The sequence below is a fragment of the Oncorhynchus clarkii genome, unplaced genomic scaffold, assembly GCF_045791955.1.
Source record: "Oncorhynchus clarkii lewisi isolate Uvic-CL-2024 unplaced genomic scaffold, UVic_Ocla_1.0 unplaced_contig_1469_pilon_pilon, whole genome shotgun sequence".
NCBI classification, from domain to species: Eukaryota; Metazoa; Chordata; class Actinopteri; order Salmoniformes; family Salmonidae; genus Oncorhynchus; species Oncorhynchus clarkii.
Window position 1 is genome coordinate 332,501 of NW_027257951.1, and position 22,321 is coordinate 354,821.

Here is a 22,321-nt window from a genome sequence, read left to right on the forward strand (position 1 = left end):
GCCCATCCCCTGGTCCCTAACCCTCCCTCTCTCCCCCCTCCCGCCCTCCCTCCCTCTGTCCCTCTCTCTCTCCCAACTCCTTCCCTCCTCACTCCCTCCCTCTCTCCAACCTCCTACCCTCCCTCCCTCCCTCTCTCTCTCCCCTTCCCCCTCTCTCCCCCCAACCGCCCTCCGTCTCTCTCTCTCTCCCTCCCCTCTCTCACTCCCCCAACCCTCCCTCCCTCCCACCCTCCCTCCCAGGTTCCTGTGTTGAGACCTACAGACCTGATGGTGGAGGTACGTCCTAGGAGGGTGTTCTCCAATGGTCATACCTACCATGTTAACTCCATATCGGTCAACAGTGACGGAGAGACCTACCTGTCAGCTGATGACCTGAGGATCAACATGTGGCATCTGGGGATCACAGACCGCAGCTTCAGTATCCTTCACTGGGAGAGGGACACACACACACATGTACAGAGACATACACACATGCACGCACACACACACAGTTGTGGAGACCCACACACACAAACAGGAAAGCAGATACACACAAACACACATACACACACACACACAGGAAAGCAGACACACACACACACACACACACACACACATGATTTAGGTGCTGGACCGGTACTGTTTATATTGAGGTAGTGGCCCGGTACTGTTTATATTGAGGTAGTGGACCAGTACTGTTTATATTGAGGTAGTGGCCCGGTACTGTTTATATTGATGTAGTGGACCGGTACTGTTTATATTGAGGTAGTGGCCCGGTACTGTTTATATTGAGGTAGTGGCCCAGTACTGTTTATATTGAGGTAGTGGACCGGTACTGTTTATATTGAGGTAGTGGCCCGGTACTGTTCATATTGAGGTAGGGGCCGGTACTGTTGATATTGAGGTAGTGGCCCAGTACTGTTTATATTGAGGTACTGGCCCGGTACTGTTTATATTGAGGTGCTGGCCCAGTACTGTTTATATTGAGGTAGTGGCCCGGTACTGTTTATATTGAGGTGCTGGCACAGTACTGTTTATATTGAGGTAGTGGCCCGGTACTGTTTATATTGAGGTGCTGGATCGGTACTGTTTCTATTGAGGTAGTGGCCCGGTACTGTTTATATTGAGGTAGTGGCCCGGTACTGTTTATATTGAGGTAGTGGCCCGGTACTGTTTATATTGAGGTAGTGGCCCAGTACTGTTTATATTGAGGTAGTGGCCCAGTACTGTTTATATTGAGGTAGTGGCCCGGTACTGTTTATATTGAGGTAGTGGCCCAGTACTGTTTATATTGAGGTAGTGGCCCGGTACTGTTTATATTGAGGTAGTGGCCCGGTACTGTTTATATTGAGGTAGTGGCCCGGTACTGTTTATATTGAGGTAGTGGCCCAGTACTGTTTATATTGAGGTAGTGGCCTGGTACTGTTTATATTGAGGTAGTGGCCTGGTACTGTTGATATTGAGGTACTGGCCCGGTACTGTTGATATTGAGGTAGTGGCCCAGTACTGTTTATACTGAGGTAGTGGCCCAGTACTGTTTATATTGAGGTAGTGGCCTGGTACTGTTTATATTGAGGTAGTGGCCCGGTACTGTTTATATTGAGGTAGTGGCCCAGTACTGTTTATATTGAGGTAGTGGCCCGGTACTGTTTATATTGAGGTAGTGGACCGGTACTGTTTATATTGAGGTAGTTGCCCGGTACTGTTTATATTGAGGTAGTGGCCCGGTACTGTTTATATTGAGGTAGTGGCCCGGTACTGTTTATATTGAGGTAGTGGCCCGGTACTGTTTATATTGAGGTAGTGGCCCGGTACTGTTTATATTGAGGTAGTGGACCGGGACTGTTTATATTGAGGTAGTGGCCTGGTACTGTTTATATTGAGGTAGTGGCCCGGTACTGTTTATATTGAGGTAGTGGCACAGTACTGTTTATATTGAGGTAGTGGCCCAGTACTGTTTATATTGAGGTAGTGGCCCAGTACTGTTTATATTGAGGTAGTGGCCCAGTACTGTTTATATTGAGGTAGTGGCCCAGTACTGTTTATATTGAGGTAGTGGCCCGGTACTGTTTATATTGAGGTAGTGGCCCAGTACTGTTTATATTGAGGTAGTGGCCCAGTACTGTTTATACTGAGGTAGTGGCCCAGTACTGTTTATATTGAGGTAGTGGCCTGGTACTGTTTATATTGAGGTAGTGGCCCGGTACTGTTTATATTGAGGTAGTGGCCCGGTACTGTTTATATTGAGGTAGTGGACCGGTACTGTTTATATTGAGGTAGTTGCCCGGTACTGTTTATATTGAGGTAGTGGCCCGGTACTGTTTATATTGAGGTAGTGGCCCGGTACTGTTTATATTGAGGTAGTGGCCCGGTACTGTTTATATTGAGGTAGTGGCCCGGTACTGTTTATATTGAGGTAGTGGACCGGGACTGTTTATATTGAGGTAGTGGCCTGGTACTGTTTATATTGAGGTAGTGGCCCGGTACTGTTTATATTGAGGTAGTGGCCCAGTACTGTTTATATTGAGGTAGTGGCCCAGTACTGTTTATATTGAGGTAGTGGCCCAGTACTGTTTATATTGAGGTAGTGGCCCAGTACTGTTTATATTGAGGTAGTGGCCCAGTACTGTTTATATTGAGGTAGTGGCCCGGTACTGTTTATATTGAGGTAGTGGCCCAGTACTGTTTATATTGAGGTAGTGGCCCAGTACTGTTTATACTGAGGTAGTGGCCCAGTACTGTTTATATTGAGGTAGTGGCCTGGTACTGTTTATATTGAGGTAGTGGCCCGGTACTGTTTATATTGAGGTAGTGGCCCGGTACTGTTTATATTGAGGTAGTGGCCCAGTACTGTTTATATTGAGGTCGTGGCCCAGTACTGTTTATATTGAGGTAGTGGCCCAGTACTGTTTATATTGAGGTAGTGGACCGGTACTGTTTATATTGAGGTAGTGGCCCGGTACTGTTTATATTGAGGTAGTGGCCCGGTACTGTTCATATTGAGGTAGTGGACCGGTACTGTTTATATTGAGGTTGTGGCCCGGTACTGTTTATATTGAGGTAGTGGCCCAGTACTGTTTATATTGAGGTAGTGGCCCAGTACTGTTTATATTGAGGTAGTGGCCCGGTACTGTTTATATTGAGGTAGTGGACCGGTACTGTTTATATTGAGGTAGTGGCCCGGTACTGTTTATATTGAGGTAGTGGACCGGTACTGTTTATATTGAGGTAGTTGCCCGGTACTGTTTATATTGAGGTAGTGGCCCGGTACTGTTTATATTGAGGTAGTGGCCCGGTACTGTTTATATTGAGGTAGTGGCCCGGTACTGTTTATATTGAGGTAGTGGCCCGGTACTGTTTATATTGAGGTAGTGGACCGGGACTGTTTATATTGAGGTAGTGGCCCGGTACTGTTTATATTGAGGTAGTGGCCCGGTACTGTTTATATTGAGGTGCTGGCCCGGTACTGTTTATATTGAGGTAGTGGCCCAGTACTGTTTATATTGAGGTAGTGGCCCGGTACTGTTTATATTGAGGTGCCGGCCCGGTACTGTTTATATTGAGGTAGTGGACCAGTACTGTTTATATTGAGGTGCTGGCCCGGTACTGTTTATATTGAGGTACTGGAGCTCCACAATACTTTTAATCTGATATTCAAAAAGAGGAACAGGAAGTAGAACATTTGAGGTGCCGGAACTCAGCTCTGTTGAGCTCCTTCCCAATCACAGACTCTATATGGCTCTGTGCCAGTCTTCCTGCCCAATCACAGACTCTATATGGCTCTGTGCCAGTCTTCCTTCCCAATCACTGACTCTATATGGCTCTGTGCCAGTCTTCCTGTTCAATCACTGACTCTCTATGGCTCTGTGCCAGTCTTCCTTCCCAATCACTGACTCTATATGGCTCTGTGCCAGTCTTCCTGTTCAATCACTGACTCTATATGGCTCTGTGCCAGTCTTCCTGTTCAATCACTGACTCTATATGGCTCTGTGCCAGTCTTCCTGTTCAATCACTGACTCTATATGGCTCTGTGCCAGTCTTCCTTCCCAATCACTGACTCTCCATGGCTCTGTGCCAGTCTTCCTTCCCAATCACTGACTCTATATGGCTCTGTGCCAGTCTTCCTGTTCAATCACTGACTCTATATGGCTCTGTGCCAGTCTTCCTTCCCAATCACTGACTCTATATGGCTCTGTGCCAGTCTTCCTTCCCAATCACTGACTCTATATGGCTCTGTGCCAGTCTTCCTGTTCAATCACTGACTCTATATGGCTCTGTGCCAGTCTGGGTAGGAATGTACATGTGTAAAATCTTAATTTGAAGCAGTTTCATACAGCAGGAAAATAATCCTGCAGTAACAGGAAATGTTTCGGGGTGTCAGGTAGCCTATTGGTTAGAGCGCTGGGCCAATTACCAAAAGGGTTGCTAGATCTGTACGCTTATTTACTCCATGTGTAACTCTGTGTTGTTGTCTGTGTCACACTGCTTTGCTTCATCTTGTCCAGGTCGCAGTTGTAAATGAGAACTTGTTCTCAACTGGCCGACCTGGCTAAATAAAGGTGAAATAAAGAAATTCAATATGAAATATATAAAATCCCTGATCTGACAAGGTAAAAATCTGTTGTTCTGTCCCTGAACAGACAGTTAACCCACTGTTCCTAGGCCGTCATTGTAAATAAGAATTTGTTCTTAAACTGACTTGTTAAATAAAGGTTAAATAAAATAAAAAACATAAATACAACATTTGAATTATTATATGGATTATAATTATTGGACATGTTTGGTTGATAAATTTTTCTTAAAAGGAGATTTCAAGTTTGACGTTTCAGAGTGGAAATGACAAACGTGTGGAAGCCTTTTAAACGTCAAACACGCGACAAGTTTAAAATGTCCTTCACTCAAGGTGATCAAATTACGCTCCTCCATCTGTAGGCTGCAGTGTTTAAACAGTTCAGTACCAGAGACCCAGTCGTTCATTCTGTCTGTTCAGTTGTTCTGCAACAAGGTGATCAAATTACGCTCCTCCATCTGTAGGCTGCAGTGTTTAAACAGTTCAGTACCAGAGACCCAGTCGTTCATTCTGTTTGTTCAGTTGTTCTGCAACAAGGTGAACAAATTACGCTCCTCCATCTGTAGGCTGCATTGTTTAAACGGGCTCTATCATAACAGGACCCTGACCTAGAAAACATCTACAGTGAAGTTTAAACGGGCTCTACCATAACAGGACCCTGACCTAGAAAACATCTACAGAGAAGTTTAAACGGGCTCTACCATAACAGGATCCTGACCTAGAAAACATCTACAGTGAAGTTTAAACGGGCTCTACCATAACAGGACCCTGACCTAGAAAACATCTACAGTGAAGTTTAAACGGGCTCTACCATAACAGGACCCTGACCTAGAAAACATCTACAGAGAAGTTTAAATAATTCACTCAGTGTCAACTCTCTACTCTCTACTCCACTAAGACACACGGGGCTCGCTGCAAATAGAATGTGTGTGTGTGTCACGGTCTTCCTCCTCTTCATCTGAAGAGGAGAGGCGAGAAGGATCGGAGGACCAAAATGCGGCGTGGTATGTGTTCATGTCGAATGTTTAATTAAAGAAAGAACTGAACACTGGATACAAAACAATAAACAAATAAAGACCGTGAAGCTATCATAAGGACTGTGCTGACACAAGCAACTAACATAGACAATCACCCACAAACAAACAGTGCAACCCAGGCTACCTAAGTATGATTCTCAATCAGAGACAACTAATGACACCTGCCTCTGATTGAGAACCATACTAGGCCGAAACATAGTGTGTGTGCTCGCGCTCGTACATGTGTGCGTGCGTGTGACAGGGTTGATTAAGTTCAGTAGCTGAGGCTAAAAACAATCTCTGCATATTCATAGTGTGTCTGTGTACTATGAGGTGACCGTTAGTCAGGCTAGCTACAACCACGACATCCATCTACTGTACAGTTAGTCAGGCTAGCTACAACCACTACATCCATCTATTGTACCGTTAATCAGGCTACTACTGTACAGTTAATCAGGATAATTCTGTACAGTTAATCAGGCTAGCTACAACCACCACATCCATCTACTGTACAGTTAATCAGGCTAGCTACAACCACGACATCCATCTACTGTACAGTTAATCAGGCTAGCTACAACCACGACATCCATCTACTGTACAGTTAATCAGGCTAGCTACAACCACCACATCCATCTACTGTACAGTTAATCAGGCTACTACTGTACAGTTAATCAGGCTAGAGTTAATCAGGCTACTACTGTACAGCTAATCAGGCTAGCTACAGCACCCACATCCATCTACTGTACAGTTAATCAGGCTAGCTACAACCACCACATCCATCTATTGTACAGCTAATCAGGCTAGCTACAACCACCACATCCATCTACTGTACAGCTAATCAGGCTAGCTACAACCACCACATCCATCTACTGTACAGTTAATCAGGCTACTACTGTACAGTTAGTCAGGCTAGCTACAACCACCACATCCATCTACTGTACAGTTAATCAGGCTAGCTACAACCACCACATCCATCTACTGTACAGTTAATCAGGCTACTACTGTACAGCTAATCAGGCTAGCCTCAACCACCACATCCATCTACTGTACAGCTAATCAGGCTAGCTACAACCACCACATCCATCTACTGTACAGTTAGTCAGGCTAGCTACAACCACGACATCCATCTACTGTACAGTTAGTCAGGCTAGCTACAACCACGACATCCATCTACTGTACAGTTAGTCAGGCTAGCTACAACCACGACATCCATCTACTGTACAGTTAGTCAGGCTAGCTACAACCACTACATCCATCTATTGTACCGTTAATCAGGCTACTACTGTACAGTTAATCAGGATAATTCTGTACAGTTAATCAGGCTAGCTACAACCACCACATCCATCTACTGTACAGTTAATCAGGCTAGCTACAACCACGACATCCATCTACTGTACAGTTAATCAGGCTAGCTACAACCACGACATCCATCTACTGTACAGTTAATCAGGCTAGCTACAACCACCACATCCATCTACTGTACAGTTAATCAGGCTACTACTGTACAGTTAATCAGGCTAGAGTTAATCAGGCTACTACTGTACAGCTAATCAGGCTAGCTACAGCACCCACATCCATCTACTGTACAGTTAATCAGGCTAGCTACAACCACCACATCCATCTATTGTACAGCTAATCAGGCTAGCTACAACCACCACATCCATCTACTGTACAGCTAATCAGGCTAGCTACAACCACCACATCCATCTACTGTACAGTTAGTCAGAATAGCTACAACCACCACATCCATCTACTATACAGTTAATCAGGCTACTACTGTACAGTTAGTCAGGCTAGCTACAACCACCACATCCATCTACTGTACAGTTAATCAGGCTAGCTACAACCACCACATCCATCTACTGTACAGTTAATCAGGCTACTACTGTACAGCTAATCAGGCTAGCCTCAACCACCACATCCATCTACTGTACAGCTAATCAGGCTAGCTACAACCACCACATCCATCTACTGTACAGTTAGTCAGGCTAGCTACAACCACGACATCCATCTACTGTACAGTTAGTCAGGCTAGCTACAACCACGACATCCATCTACTGTACAGTTAATCAGGCTAGCTACAACCTCCACATCCATCTACTGTACAGTTAATCAGGCTAGCTACAACCACCTCATCCATCTACTGTACAGTTAATCAGGCTAGCTACAACCACCTCATCCATCTACTGTACAGTTAATCAGGCTAGCTACAACCACGACATCCATCTACTGTACAGTTAGTCAGGCTAGCTACAACCACTACATCCATCTACTGTACCGTTAATCAGGCTACTACTGTACAGTTAATCAGGATAATTCTGTACAGTTAATCAGGCTAGCTACAACCACCACATCCATCTACTGTACAGTTAATCAGGCTAGCTACAACCACCACATCCATCTATTGTACAGCTAATCAGGCTAGCTACAACCACCACATCAATCTACTGTACAGCTAATCAGGCTAGCTACAACCACCACATCCATCTACTGTACAGTTAGTCAGAATAGCTACAACCACCACATCCATCTACTATACAGTTAATCAGGCTACTACTGTACAGTTAGTCAGGCTAGCTACAACCACCACATCCATCTACTGTACAGTTAATCAAGCTAGCTACAACCACCACATCCATCTACTGTACAGTTAATCAGGCTACTACTGTACAGCTAATCAGGCTAGCCTCAACCACCACATCCATCTACTGTACAGCTAATCAGGCTAGCTACAACCACCACATCCATCTACTGTACAGTTAGTCAGGCTAGCTACAACCACGACATCCATCTACTGTACAGTTAGTCAGGCTAGCTACAACCACGACATCCATCTACTGTACAGTTAATCAGGCTAGCTACAACCTCCACATCCATCTACTGTACAGTTAATCAGGCTAGCTACAACCACCTCATCCATCTACTGTACAGTTAATCAGGCTAGCTACAACCACCTCATCCATCTACTGTACAGTTAATCAGGCTAGCTACAATCACCACATCCATCTACTGTACAGTTAATCAGGCTAGCTACAGCCACCACATCCATCTACTGTACAGTTAATCAGGCTAGCTACAACCACCACATCCATCTACTGTACAGTTAATCAGGCTACTACTGTACAGTTAATCAGGCTAGCTACAACCACCACATCCATCTACTGTACAGTTAATCAGGCTACTACTGTACAGTTAATCAGGCTACTACTGTACAGTTAATCAGGCTACTACTGTACAGTTAATCAGGCTAGCTACAACCACCTCATCCATCTACTGTACAGTGAATCAGGCTAGCTACAACCACCACATTCATCTCTCTGTACAGTTAATCAGGCTAGCTACAACCACCACATCCTTTTACCGTACAGTTAATCAGGCTACTACTGTACAGTGAATCAGGCTAGCTACAACCACCACATTCATCTCTCTGTACAGTTAATCAGGCTAGCTACAACCACCACATCCATCTACTGTACAGTTAGTCAGGCTAGCTACAACCACCACATCCATCTACTGTACAGCTAATCAGGCTAGCTACAACCACCACATCCATTTACTGTACAGCTAATCAGGCTAGCTACAACCACCACATCCATCTACTGTACCGTTAATCAGGCTACTACTGTACAGTTAATCAGGCTAGCTACAGCCACCACATCCATCTACTGTACAGTTAATCAGGCTAGCTACAACCACGACATCCATCTACTGTACAGTTAATCAGGCTAGCTACAACCTCCACATCCAACTACTGTACAGTTAATCAGGCTAGCTACAACCACCACATCCATCTACTGTACAGTTAATCAGGCTACTACTGTACAGTTAATCAGGCTAGCTACAACCACCACATCCATCTACTGTACAGTTAATCAGGCTACTACTGTACAGTTAATCAGGCTAGCTACAACCACCACATCCATCTACTGTACAGTTAATCAGGCTACTACTATACAGCTAATCAGGCTAGCCTCAACCACCACATCCATCTACTGTACAGCTAATCAGGCTAGCTACAACCACGACATCCATCTACTGTACAGTTAGTCAGGCTAGCTACAACCACGACATCCATCTACTGTACAGTTAATCAGGCTAGCTACAACCTCCACATCCATCTACTGTACAGTTAATCAGGCTAGCTACAACCACCTCATCCATCTACTGTACAGTTAATCAGGCTAGCTACAACCACCTCATCCATCTACTGTACAGTTAATCAGGCTAGCTACAATCACCACATCCATCTACTGTACAGTTAATCAGGCTAGCTACAGCCACCACATCCATCTACTGTACAGTTAATCAGGCTAGCTACAACCACCACATCCATCTACTGTACAGTTAATCAGGCTACTACTGTACAGTTAATCAGGCTAGCTACAACCACCACATCCATCTACTGTACAGTTAATCAGGCTACTACTGTACAGTTAATCAGGCTAGCTACAACCACCACATCCATCTACTGTACCGTTAATCAAGCTACTACTGTACAGTTAATCAGGCTAGCTACAACCACCACATCCATCTACTGTACAGTTAATCAGGCTACTACTGTACAGTTAATCAGGCTACTACTGTACAGTTAATCAGGCTAGCTACAACCACCTCATCCATCTACTGTACAGTGAATCAGGCTAGCTACAACCACCACATTCATCTCTCTGTACAGTTAATCAGGCTAGCTACAACCACCACATCCTTCTACTGTACAGTTAATCAGGCTACTACTGTACAGTGAATCAGGCTAGCTACAACCACCACATTCATCTCTCTGTACAGTTAATCAGGCTAGCTACAACCACCACAGCCATCTACTGTACAGTTAGTCAGGCTAGCTACAACCACCACATCCATCTACTGTACAGTTAGTCAGGCTAGCTACAACCACCACATCCATCTACTGTACAGCTAATCAGGCTAGCTACAACCACCACATCCATCTACTGTACAGCTAATCAGGCTAGCTACAACCACCACATCCATCTACTGTACCGTTAATCAGGCTACTACTGTACAGTTAATCAGGCTAGCTACAGCCACCACATCCATCTACTGTACAGTTAATCAGGCTAGCTACAGCCACCACATCCATCTACTGTACAGTTAATCAGGCTAGCTACAACCACCACATCCATCTACTGTACAGCTAATCAGGCTAGCTACAACCACCACATCCATCTATTGTACAGTTAATCAGGCTAGCTACAACCACCACATCCATCTACTGTACAGTTAATCAGGCTAGCTACAACCACCACATCCATCTACTGTACAGCTAATCAGGCTAGCTACAACCACGACATCCATCTACTGTACAGTTAATCAGGCTAGCTGCAACCACCACATCCATCTACTCCTTCAGACATAGTCCTGTGTTGTTCTACCTGAGTATCTCTCCTCCAGACACAGTCCTGTGTTGTTCTACCTGAGTATCTCTCCTCCAGACACAGTCCTGTGTTGTTCTACCTGAGTATCTCTCCTCCAGACACAGTACTGTGTTGTTCTACCTGAGTATCTCTCCTTCAGACACAGTCCTGTGTTGTTCTACCTGAGTATCTCTCCTCCAGACACAGTCCTGTGTTGTTCTACCTGAGTATCTCTCCTCCAGACACAGTACTGTGTTGTTCTACCTGAGTATCTCTCCTCCAGACACAGTCCTGTGTTGTTCTACCTGAGTATCTCTCCTCCAGACACAGTCCTGTGTTGTTCTACCTGAGTATCTCTCCTCCAGACACAGTACTGTGTTGTTCTACCTGAGTATCTCTCCTCCAGACACAGTCCTGTGTTGTTCTACCTGAGTATCTCTCCTCCAGACACAGTCCTGTGTTGTTCTACCTGAGTATCTCTCCTCCAGACACAGTCCTGTGTTGTTCTACCTGAGTATCTCTCCTCCAGACACAGTACTGTGTTGTTCTACCTGAGTATCTCTCCTCCAGACACAGTCCTGTGTTGTTCTACCTGAGTATCTCTCCTCCAGACACAGTCCTGTGTTGTTCTACCTGAGTATCTCTCCTCCAGACACAGTCCTGTGTTGTTCTACCTGAGTATCTCTCCTCCAGACACAGTACTGTGTTGTTCTACCTGAGTATCTCTCCTCCAGACACAGTCCTGTGTTGTTCTACCTGAGTATCTCTCCTCCAGAAACAGTCCTGTGTTGTTCTACCTGAGTATCTCTCCTCCAGACACAGTACTGTGTTGTTCTACCTGAGTATCTCTCCTCCAGACACAGTCCTGTGTTGTTCTACCTGAGTATCTCTCCTCCAGACACAGTCCTGTGTTGTTCTACCTGAGTATCTCTCCTCCAGACACAGTCCTGTGTTGTTCTACCTGAGTATCTCTCCTCCAGACATAGTCCTGTGTTGTTCTACCTGAGTATCTCTCCTTCAGACATAGTGGACATCAAGCCAGCCAACATGGAGGAGCTAACAGAGGTGATAACAGCAGCAGAGTTTCATCCTCACCACTGTCACCTGTTTGTCTACAGTAGCAGTAAAGGATCTCTACGTCTCTGTGACATGAGGGCCTCGGCACTTTGCGACAAACACACCAAACGTGAGTTGGCTACACACGGGGGGAGATAAAAGCCTTTGCTGTCAGTCTCTAAATCATGTGTATTCGAATCTTACTCTTCGAGGTCCACAGTATAACTACTGCTGGTTCTGATAATTAATTGCTCCCACATGGTGTCTCAGGTCTAAATCAGTCCTTCATTTTAAATCAGGAGTAGAACTGGCTTCCACCCACATGGTGTCCCAGGTCTAAATCAGTCCTTCATTTTAAATCAGGAGTAGAACTGGCTTCCACCCACATGGTGTCGCAGGTCTAAATCAGTCCTTCATTTAAATCAGGAGTAGAACTGGCTTCCACCCACATGGTGTCGCAGGTCTAAATCAGTCCTTCATTTAAATCAGGAGTAGAACTGGCTTCCACCCACATGGTGTCTCAGGTCTAAATCAGTCCTTCATTTTAAATCAGGAGTAGATCTGGCTTCCACCCACATGGTGTCCCAGGTCTAAATCAGTCCTTCATTTTAAATCAGGAGTAGATCTGGCTTCCACCCACATGGTGTCGCAGGTCTAAATCAGTCCTTCATTTTAAATCAGGAGTAGAACTGGCTTCCACCCACATGGTGTCCCAGGTCTAAATCAGTCCTTCATTTTAAATCAGGAGTAGATCTGGCTTCCACCCACATGGTGTCGCAGGTCTAAATTAGTCCTTCATTTAAATCAGGAGTAGATCTGGCTTCCACCCACATGGTGTCGCAGGTCTAAATCAGTCCTTCATTTAAATCAGCAGTACAATTGGCCTCAGGTCCAGATTGGAATTTACACCCCCTTAAATTGTGATATCCATCTTTCCTCTTCCTAAACTCCTCTCTCCTCCCACTCTCCCTTCGTCTCCTCTCCTCCCACTCTCCCTTCGTCTCCTCTCCTCCTCCCTGTCTCCTTCCTCTCATCTCCTCTCTCCTCGTCACCTCTCCCTCCTCTCCTCGCCTCTCCTCCTCATCTCCTCTCTCCTCCCCTCTCCTCTCCTCCCCCTCTCCTCTCCTCTCCTCTCCTCTCCTCCCCCTCTCCTCTCCTCTCCTCCCCCTCGTCTCCTCTCTCCTCCCCCTCTCCTCTCCTCCCCTCGTCTCCTCTCTCCTCCCCCTCTCCTCTCCTCCCCTCGTCTCCTCTCTCCTCCCCATCTCCTCTCCTCCCCTCATCTCCTCTCCCCCCCCCTTGTCTCCTCTCTCCTCCCCCTCCACTCCCCCTCTGCTCTCCTCCCCCTCTGCTCTCCTCCCCTCGTCTCCTCTCTCCACCTCCCTCTCTCTCTCTCTTCCTTTAGTCTTTGAGGAACCAGAGGACCCAGGAAGTCGTTCATTCTTCTCTGAGATCGTGTCGTCGGTGTCGGATGTGAAGTTCAGTCACAACGGGCGGTACCTGCTGACCAGGGATTACCTGACGGCCAAGGTGTGGGACTTACACATGGAGAAAGGCCCCGTCGAAACCTACCAGGTCAGCCCGCTAAACAAACACACACACACACACACGCAGAAACACACACACACACACACTAGGCACACGCAGAAACACACATGCACACACACACACTAGGCACACGCAGAAACACACACACACACACACACTAGGCACACGCAGAAACACACACACTAGGCACACGCAGAAACACACATGCACACACACACTAGGCACACGCAGAAACACACATGCACACACACACACACTAGGCACACGCAGAAACACACATGCACACACACACACACACACACTAGGCACACGCAGGAACACACATGCACACACACACACTAGGCACACGCAGAAACACACACGCACACACACAGAAACACACATACATTCACACACTCACGCACACATGTACACGCACAGAAATTGAATGAATGCCTTGGAAAAACCTGTCAACACTCTCTCCTGCCCTCTCCCTCTCTCCTGCCCTCTCCCTCTCTCCTGCCCCTCCCTTCTCCCATGTATGTCTCTCTGTAGGTTCATGACTACCTGAGGACTAAGCTGTGCTCTCTGTACGAGAACGACTGTATATTTGACAAGTTCGAGTGTGTCTGGAACAGCTCCGACAGGTGTGTGCGTCTTCGTCTACTCTGAGGCTTCATCCCACAGATAAATCAATCCCAGAGAAGAGCTTTGGAGATGTCAAAATCAATCCCTTCTCTCCTTCCCTCTCTCCATCTCTCATCCTCTTCCTGTAAAACTCCCACCCTTCCCTCTCTCCATCTCTCCTCCTCTTCCTGTTCCAACCCCACCCTTCCCTCTCTCCTTCTCTTCCTGTAAAACCCCCACCCTTCCCTCTCTCTCCATCTCTCCTCCTCTTCCTGTCCCAACCCACCCTTCCCTCTCTCCATTTTTCCTCCTCTTCCTGTAAAAACCCCACACTTCCCTCTCTCCACCTCTCCTCCTCTTCCTATAAAAACCCCACCCTTCGCTCTCTCCATCTCTCCTCTTCCTGTCCCAACCCCACCCTTCCCTCTCTCCATCTCTCCTCCTCTTCCTGTCCCAACTCCACCCTTCCCTCTCTTCATCTCTCCTCCTCTTCCTGTTCCAACCCCACTCTCTTTTCTCTCTCCATCTCTTCCTTTTCTTCTCCCTCTCTTTGTCCCTCTTTCATTCCCCCCTTCCATCTTCTCTCCTCCTTCTACTACCTCTCCCTCCTCCTCTCTCTCCCTCCTCCTCTCCCCAGTGTGATAATGACTGGGGCGTACAACAGCTTCTTCCGGATGTTTGACAGGGAGACGGGGCGGGGCGTGACCCTGGAGGTAAGCATATGTACAAACACACAAGTTTCTAACGTAAGTCTCTAACGTAAGTCTCTAACATAAGCCGCTAAAGGAGGCCGCTAACATAAGCCGCTGTTGATGAATAGATACATGAGAAACGAGACCAAGTTGAGACTCTGGACAAGGCGGATAAGGTATAGTAAAGGCCGTAATGATATCTGGCAAAGCGTGCTGCACGGCCCCGTTCGTCTAGCTCTTAGGTAACTATCGGAAGAAGAGACCTGAAACATGATGTGCAGTTCATTTTATACATTGAAATGACGTAGGTAGATTCTGGTAGTCCTGGCTTCTGGTAGGTTGCTTGTAGGTGATAGACAGTCTCCTCCAGCCTGGTGTCAGTATCCCATTGGTTCTCGACAGAGTTCTTTGTCTTTGGAGCCCATCCCGAAGGGGGTTTGAGTGTGTGTGTGTTTATGAGTTTCAGTGTGTATGTTATCTTAGTCAGCCACCTGTGCGGGGGGTTTCCAGTGCGGTTAGTATCTACTGGAAAACAGGGAGAGGGGGGAGGTTATGACACAGAGTGCAAGCTATAATTGCATGGTTAGGCCACAGGCAGACAACAGTCAGTGAATGCGTTATTACATGTGTTAATATGTTATTACACCGCTAACGTAACTCGCTAACGTAAGTCGCTAACGTAAGTCGCTAACGTAAGCCGCTAACGTAAGCCGCTAACGTAAGTCGCTAACGTAGGCCGCTAACGTAGGCCGCTAACGTAGGCCGCTAACGTAAGCCGCTAACGTAAGCCGCTAACGTAAGTCGCTAACATAAGTCGCTAACATAAGCCGCTAAAGGAGGCCGCTAACGCTAACATAGTTAGAGTGGCTAGTGATACATGTATTACATAAAGATGCAGTAGATGATATAGAGTACAGTATATACGTATACGTATGAGATGAATAATGTAGGGTATGTAAACATTATATTAGGTAGCATTGTTTAAAGTGGCTAGTGATATATTTTACATCATTTCCCATCAATTCCCATTATTAAAGTGGCTGGAGTTGAGTCAGTGTGTTGGCAGCAGCCACTCAATGTTAGTGGTGGTTGTTTAACAGTCTGATGGCCTTGAGATAGAAGCTGTTTTTCAGTCTCTCGGTCCCAGCTTTGATGCACCTGTACTGACCTCGCCTTCTGGATGATAGCGGGGTGAACAGGCAGTGGCTCGGGTGGTTGTTGTCCTTGATGATCTTTATGGCCTTCCTGTGACATCGGGTGGTGTAGGTGTCCTGGAGGGCAGGTAGTTTGCCCCCGGTGATGCGTTGTGCAGACCTCACTACCCTCTGGAGAGCCTTACGGTTGTGGGCGGAGCAGTTGCCGTACCAGGCAGTGATACAGCCCGACAGGATGCTCTCGATTGTGCAATTGTAGAAGTTTGTGAGTGCTTTTGGTGAGAAGCCGAATTTCTTCAGCCTCCTGAGGTTGAAGAGGCGCTGCTGCGCCTTCTTCACGATGCTGTCTGTGTGGGTGGACCAATTCAGTTTGTCTGTGATGTGTACGCCGAGGAACTTAAAACTTACTACCCTCTCCACTACTGTTCCATCGATGTGGATAGGGGGGTGTTCTCTCTGCTGTTTCCTGAAGTCCACAATCATCTCCTTAGTTTTGTTGACGTTGAGTGTGAGGTTATTTTCCTGACACCACACTCCGAGGGCCCTCACCTCCTCCCTGTAGGCCGTCTCGTCGTTGTTGGTAATCAAGCCTACCACTGTTGTGTCGTCCGCAAACTTGATGATTGAGTTGGAGGCGTGCGTGGCCACGCAGTCGTGGGTGAACAGGGAGTCCAGGAGAGGGCTCAGAACGCACCCTTGTGGGGCCCCAGTGTTGAGGATCAGCGGGGTGGAAATGTTGTTGCCTATCCTCACCACCTGGGGGTGGCCCGTCAGGAAGTCCAGTACCCAGTTGCACAGGGCGGGGTCGAGACCCAGGGTCTCGAGCTTGATGACGAGCTTGGAGGGCACTATGGTGTTAAATGCCGAGCTGTAGTCGATGAACAGCATTCTCACATAGGTATTCCTCTTGTCCAGATGGGTTAGGGCAGTGTGCAGTGTGGTTGAGATTGCATCGTCTGTGGACCTATTTGGGCGGTAAGCTAATTGGAGTGGGTCTAGGGTGTCAGGTAGGGTGGAGGTGATATGGTCCTTGACTAGTCTCTCAAAGCACTTCATGATGACGGAAGTGAGTGCTACGGGGCGGTAGTCGTTTAGCTCAGTTACCTTAGCTTTCTTGGGAACAGGAACAATGGTGGCCCTCTTGAAGCATGTGGGAACAACAGACTGGGATAGGGATTGATTGAATATGTCCGTAAACACACCAGCCAGCTGGTCTGCGCATGCTCTGAGGGCGCGGCTGGGGATGCCGTCTGGGCCTGCAGCCTTGCGAGGGTTGACACGTTTAAATGTCTTACTCACCTCGGCTGCAGTGAAGGAGAGACCGCATGTTTTAGTTGCGGGCAGTGTCAGTGGCACTGTATTGTCCTCAAAGCGGGCAAAAAAGTTATTTAGTCTGCCTGGGAGCAAGACATCCTGGTCCGTGACTGGGCTGGATTTCTTCCTGTAGTCCGTGATTGACTGTAGACCCTGCCACATGCCTCTTGTGTCTGAGCCGTTGAATTGAGATTCTACTTTGTCTCTATACTGACGCTTAGCTTGTTTGATTGCCTTGCGGAGGGAATAGTTACACTGTTTGTATTCGGTCATGTTTCCGGTCACCTTGCCCTGATTAAAAGCAGTGGTTTGGGCTTTCAGTTTCACGCGAATGCTGCCATCAATCCGTACGTTAGCGACGTAAGTCTCTGTGCTCCTGAAATCCCAGTGTGGATAACTGCTGGTTGATGATGTCACTCACCAGGTCTAATCTGATCAGAGAGAAATAATGAAGCCACTTTCTGGTCCAGATTTCAATTTGCCTGCTCTAAACGTGTCCTCTCTCTCCTCTCCTCTCCTCTCCTCTCCTCTCCTCTCCTCTCCTCTCCTCTCCTCTCCTCTCCTCTTTCTCTCTCCTCTCCTCTCCTTTTTCTCTCTCCTTTTGACTCCTCTTTCTCTCCTCCTCCTCTCCCCTCTCCTCTCCTCTTTCTCTCCTCCTCTCCTCTTTCCCTCCTCTCTTCCTCTCCTCTCCTCTCCTCTTTCTCTCCTCCTCCTCTCCTCTCCTCTCCTCTCCTCTTTCCCTCCTCTCCTCTCCTCTCCTCTCCTCCCCTCCCTCCTCCCTCCCTGGAGGCGTGGCGAGAGACCAGTAAGCCTCGAGCTGTACTGCGGACGCGACGGATCTACACCGGGGGCAAACGTCGTCGCGGCGACGTGGGGGTGGACAGTCTGGACTTCACTAAGAAGATCCTCCACATGGCCTGGCACCCCGAGGAGAACATCATCGCCATAGCCTCCACCAACAACCTCTACATCTTCCAGGACCGGGTCAGCCCCGACACACAGGGTCCAGACCTGGGTTCAAACACCATTTAGCACCGGGTCAGCCCCGACACACAGGGTCCAGACCTGGGTTCAAACACCATTTAGCACCGGGTCAGCCCCGACACACAGGGTCCAGACCTGGGTTCGAATACCATTTAGCACCGGGTCAGCCCCGACACACAGGGTCCAGACCTGGGTTCATATACCATTTAGGTCCATTTAGGACAGGGTCCACACACAGGGTCCAGACCTGGGTTCATATACCATTTAGGTCCATTTAGGACAGGGTCCACACACAGGGTCCAGACCTGGGTTCATATACCATTTAGGTCCATTTTGGGTCCAGACACAGGATTGAAAAGTAGTCGTTAAACGCATGTGCACACACACACACACTGAGATCAGTCTATAAGATGAATGAGTTGGACAGGCCTGAGATCAGTCTATAAGATGAATGAGTTGGGACAGGCCTGAGATCAGTCTATAAGATGAATGAGTTGGACAGGCCTGAGATCAGTCTGTAAGGGGAATGAGTTGGACAGGCCTGAGATCAGTCTATAAGATGAATGAGTTGGACAGGCCTGAGATCAGTCTATAAGATGAATGAGTTGGACAGGCCTGAGATCAGTCTGTAAGGGGAATGAGTTGGACAGGCCTGAGATCAGTCTATAAGATGAATGAGTTGGACAGGCCTGAGATCAGTCTGTAAGGGGAATGAGTTGGACAGGCCTGAGATCAGTCTATAAGATGAATGAGTTGGACAGGCCTGAGATCAGTCTGTAAGGGGAATGAGTTGGACAGGCCTGAGATCAGTCTGTAAGGGGAATGAGTTGGACAGGCCTGAGATCAGTCTATAAGGTGAATGAGTTGGACAGGCCTGAGATCAGTCTATGAGATGAATGAGTTGGACAGGCCTGAGATCAGTCTATGAGATGAATGAGTTGGACAGGCCTGAGATCAGTCCAAAAGGGCAATTAGTTGGACAGGCCTGAGTTTGCTATCTAAGGTCTGAAGACAGAGGAAGGTAGTGTGTGTGTGTGTGTGTGTGTGTGTGTGTGTGTGTGTCCCAGACCGCAGTGACCCAGTGTGTGGATCCAATAACTGTTTATATTGTTGTTTTAGTCAACAGCACGTCACTAGACGTCCCGTTTAACGGATTCCCTTTATGATCACAACACCTCAGCACACCTGGATACACAGGACACCTTTACACACACCTGGTGAGAGTGGACACTTCTGGACACCTTTACACACAGCTGGTGAGAGTGGACACTTCTGGACACCTTTACACACACCTGGTGAGAGTGGACAACTGACTCATCTAGACACCTGGTGACTCATCTGGATTAATCTAGACACCTGGTGACTCATCTGGATTAATCTAGACACCTGGTGACCCATCTAGACACCTGGTGGCACCTGGACACATCTAGACACCTGGTGACACCTGGACACATCTAGACACCTGGTGACCCATCTGGATTAATCTAGACACCTGGTGACACCTGGACACATCTAGACACCTGGTGACCCATCTGGATTAATCTAGACACCTGGTGACACCTGGACACATCTAGACACCTGGTGACCCATCTAGACACCTGGTGACCCATCTGGATTAATCTAGACACCTGGTGACACATCTGGACCCATCTAGACACCTGGTGACCCATCTGGATTAATCTAGACACCTGGTGACCCACCTGGACACATCTAGATGCCTGGTGACCCATTTGGATTAATCTAGACACCTGGTGACCCACCTGGACACATCTAGATGCCTGGTGCCCCATTTGGATTAATCTAGACACCTGGTGACCCATCTGGATTAATCTAGACACCTGGTGACACATCTGGATTAATCTAGACACCTGGTGACCCATCTAGACACCTGGTGACCAATCTGGATTAATCTAGACACATGGTGACCCATCTAGACACCTGGTGAACAATCTGGATTAATCTAGACACCTGGTGACCCATCTGGACACATCTAGATACCTGGTGACCCATCTGGATTAATCTAGACACCTGGTGACCCATCTGGATTAATCTAGACACCTGGTGACTCATCTAGACACCTGGTGACCCATCTGGATTAATCTAGACACCTGGTAACTCATCTAGACACCTGGTGACCCATCTGGATTAATCTAGACACCTGGTGACCCATCTGGATTAATCTAGACACCTGGTGACACCTGGACACTCCTGGACAAGCTGATCCTAGATCTGTGCCTAAGAGCAACTTCTACCCCAAGCTACTAAATCACTTATGCTTCCATCCATCCACTCATACAGGCCCAAATGGACTCTTTTTCCCTATATAGTGCACTACTTTTGACATGGGACCATAAGGCTCTGGTCAGAAGTAGTGCCCTATAAAGGGAATACTAGGTTGATCGTATTATCATGTCTGTCTGTCTGTCTGTCTGTCTATGTCTGTCTGTAACCTAGTTATCTCAGTGGTCAACCCTTACATAGAGTCATAGCTATGTAGTGAGACTATGCAGGATTTTGTTCCTGACTACCACCAACACACTTTGAATATAGCTAATCAAGTGGGTTAGTGCAGGGCTGGAACTAAAGCCTGCACAGCTTGTAATGATGGTCTTCTAGGGTTGGTGGCCACTGGTTTAAAGGGGCGATCTGGGACTGATGCTCTTCTAGGGTTGGTGGCCACTGGTTTAAAGGGGCGATCTGGGACTGATGGTCTTCTAGGGTTGGTGGCCACTGGTTTAAAGGGGCAATCTGGGACTGATGGTCTTCTAGGGTTGGTGGCCACTGGTTTAAAGGGGCAATCTGGGACTGATGCTCTTCTAGGGTTGGTGGCCACTGGTTTAAAGGGGCAATCTGGGACTGATGCTCTTCTAGGGTTGGTGGCCACTGGTTTAAAGGGGCGATCTGGGACTGATGCACTTCTAGGGTTGGTGGCCACTGGTTTAAAGGAGCAATCTGTAGTTCCGCCACATCACACCGCTTCAGTTCCCTCTCTCCTCCAATCATACACAGTAGTGTAGTGACGTCAGCGCGGCAACCTCACGGCTAACCAATCAGTAAGAGTGTTGCTGCGCTGTGGTTAGGACCATTGCAACAGTAGCATGTTATCCAGTGTTACGGTCGTTGTATATCTATCATACCTGTATAACTAACAGTTATCTGAACACCTCCAAAATGAACACTTGATGAAAAATAAATGAAATAATATGAATCTGAGGATCAATCGTGATGTTTGATTATTTGATGAATGAAACTGATGTTTTTGTGTGACATTGTTTGTTTGTGGGCGACTGTCTTCTTCATCGCATCCTACAGGAGGCCTGGTGCTGTAAAAGAGCTTTACAGTAACCCGGCCTAGACACTAATGAAAGAGCTTTACAGTAACCCAGCCTAGACCCTAATGAAAGAGCTTTACAGTAACCCAGCCTAGACCCTAATGAAAGAGATTTACAGTAACCCAGTCTAGACCCTAATGAAAGAGCTTTACAGTAACCCAGCCTAGACCCTAATGGAAGAGCTTTACAGTAACCCAGCCTAGACCCTAAAGAAAGAGCTTTACAGTAACCCAGCCTAGACCCTAATGGAAGAGCTTTACAGTAACCCAGCCTAGACTCTAATGAAAGAGCTTTACGGTAACCCAGCCTAGACACTAATAAAATACCTTTACAGTAACCCAGCCTAGACCCTAATGAAAGAGCTTTACGGTAACCCAGCCTAGACCCTAATGAAAGAGCTTTACGGTAACCCAGCCTAGACCCTAATGAAAGAGCTTTACAGTAACCCAGCCTAGACCCTAATGAAAGAGCTTTACAGTAAGCCAGCCTAGACCAAGAGCAAGCAAAGCAGAAGCCAGACCACAGTGGCTGTAAGGCTTAGTGAGGTGCGTAGTGAGGTGCGTAGTGAGGTGCGTCAGAGAAGTCAGACCACAGTGGCTGTAAGGCATAGTGAGGTGCGTAGTGAGGTGCGTACTGGCATCAGAGAAGTCAGACCACATTTGCTGTAAGGCGTAGTGAGGTGCGTACTGGCGTCAGAGAGA

At 47.3% G+C, this 22,321-nt stretch overlaps 1 protein-coding gene across 1 annotated transcript in view; it reads left to right on the forward strand.

Annotated features, from left to right (window-relative positions):
* The window catches only part of LOC139394221 (serine/threonine-protein phosphatase 2A 55 kDa regulatory subunit B gamma isoform-like), a 37,486-nt gene extending 19,116 nt beyond the window's left edge, over window positions 1-18,370 (forward strand). The window contains exons 5-10 of the mRNA XM_071142244.1: window positions 241-418; window positions 11,959-12,123; window positions 13,396-13,565; window positions 14,073-14,164; window positions 14,782-14,857; window positions 18,094-18,370. Coding sequence (XP_070998345.1) covers window positions 241-418; window positions 11,959-12,123; window positions 13,396-13,565; window positions 14,073-14,164; window positions 14,782-14,857; window positions 18,094-18,336 — 924 coding nt within the window. The 3' untranslated portion in view covers window positions 18,337-18,370. The remainder of the gene's footprint in view (window positions 1-240; window positions 419-11,958; window positions 12,124-13,395; window positions 13,566-14,072; window positions 14,165-14,781; window positions 14,858-18,093) is intronic.
* Window positions 18,371-22,321: the final 3,951 nt, after the last annotated feature.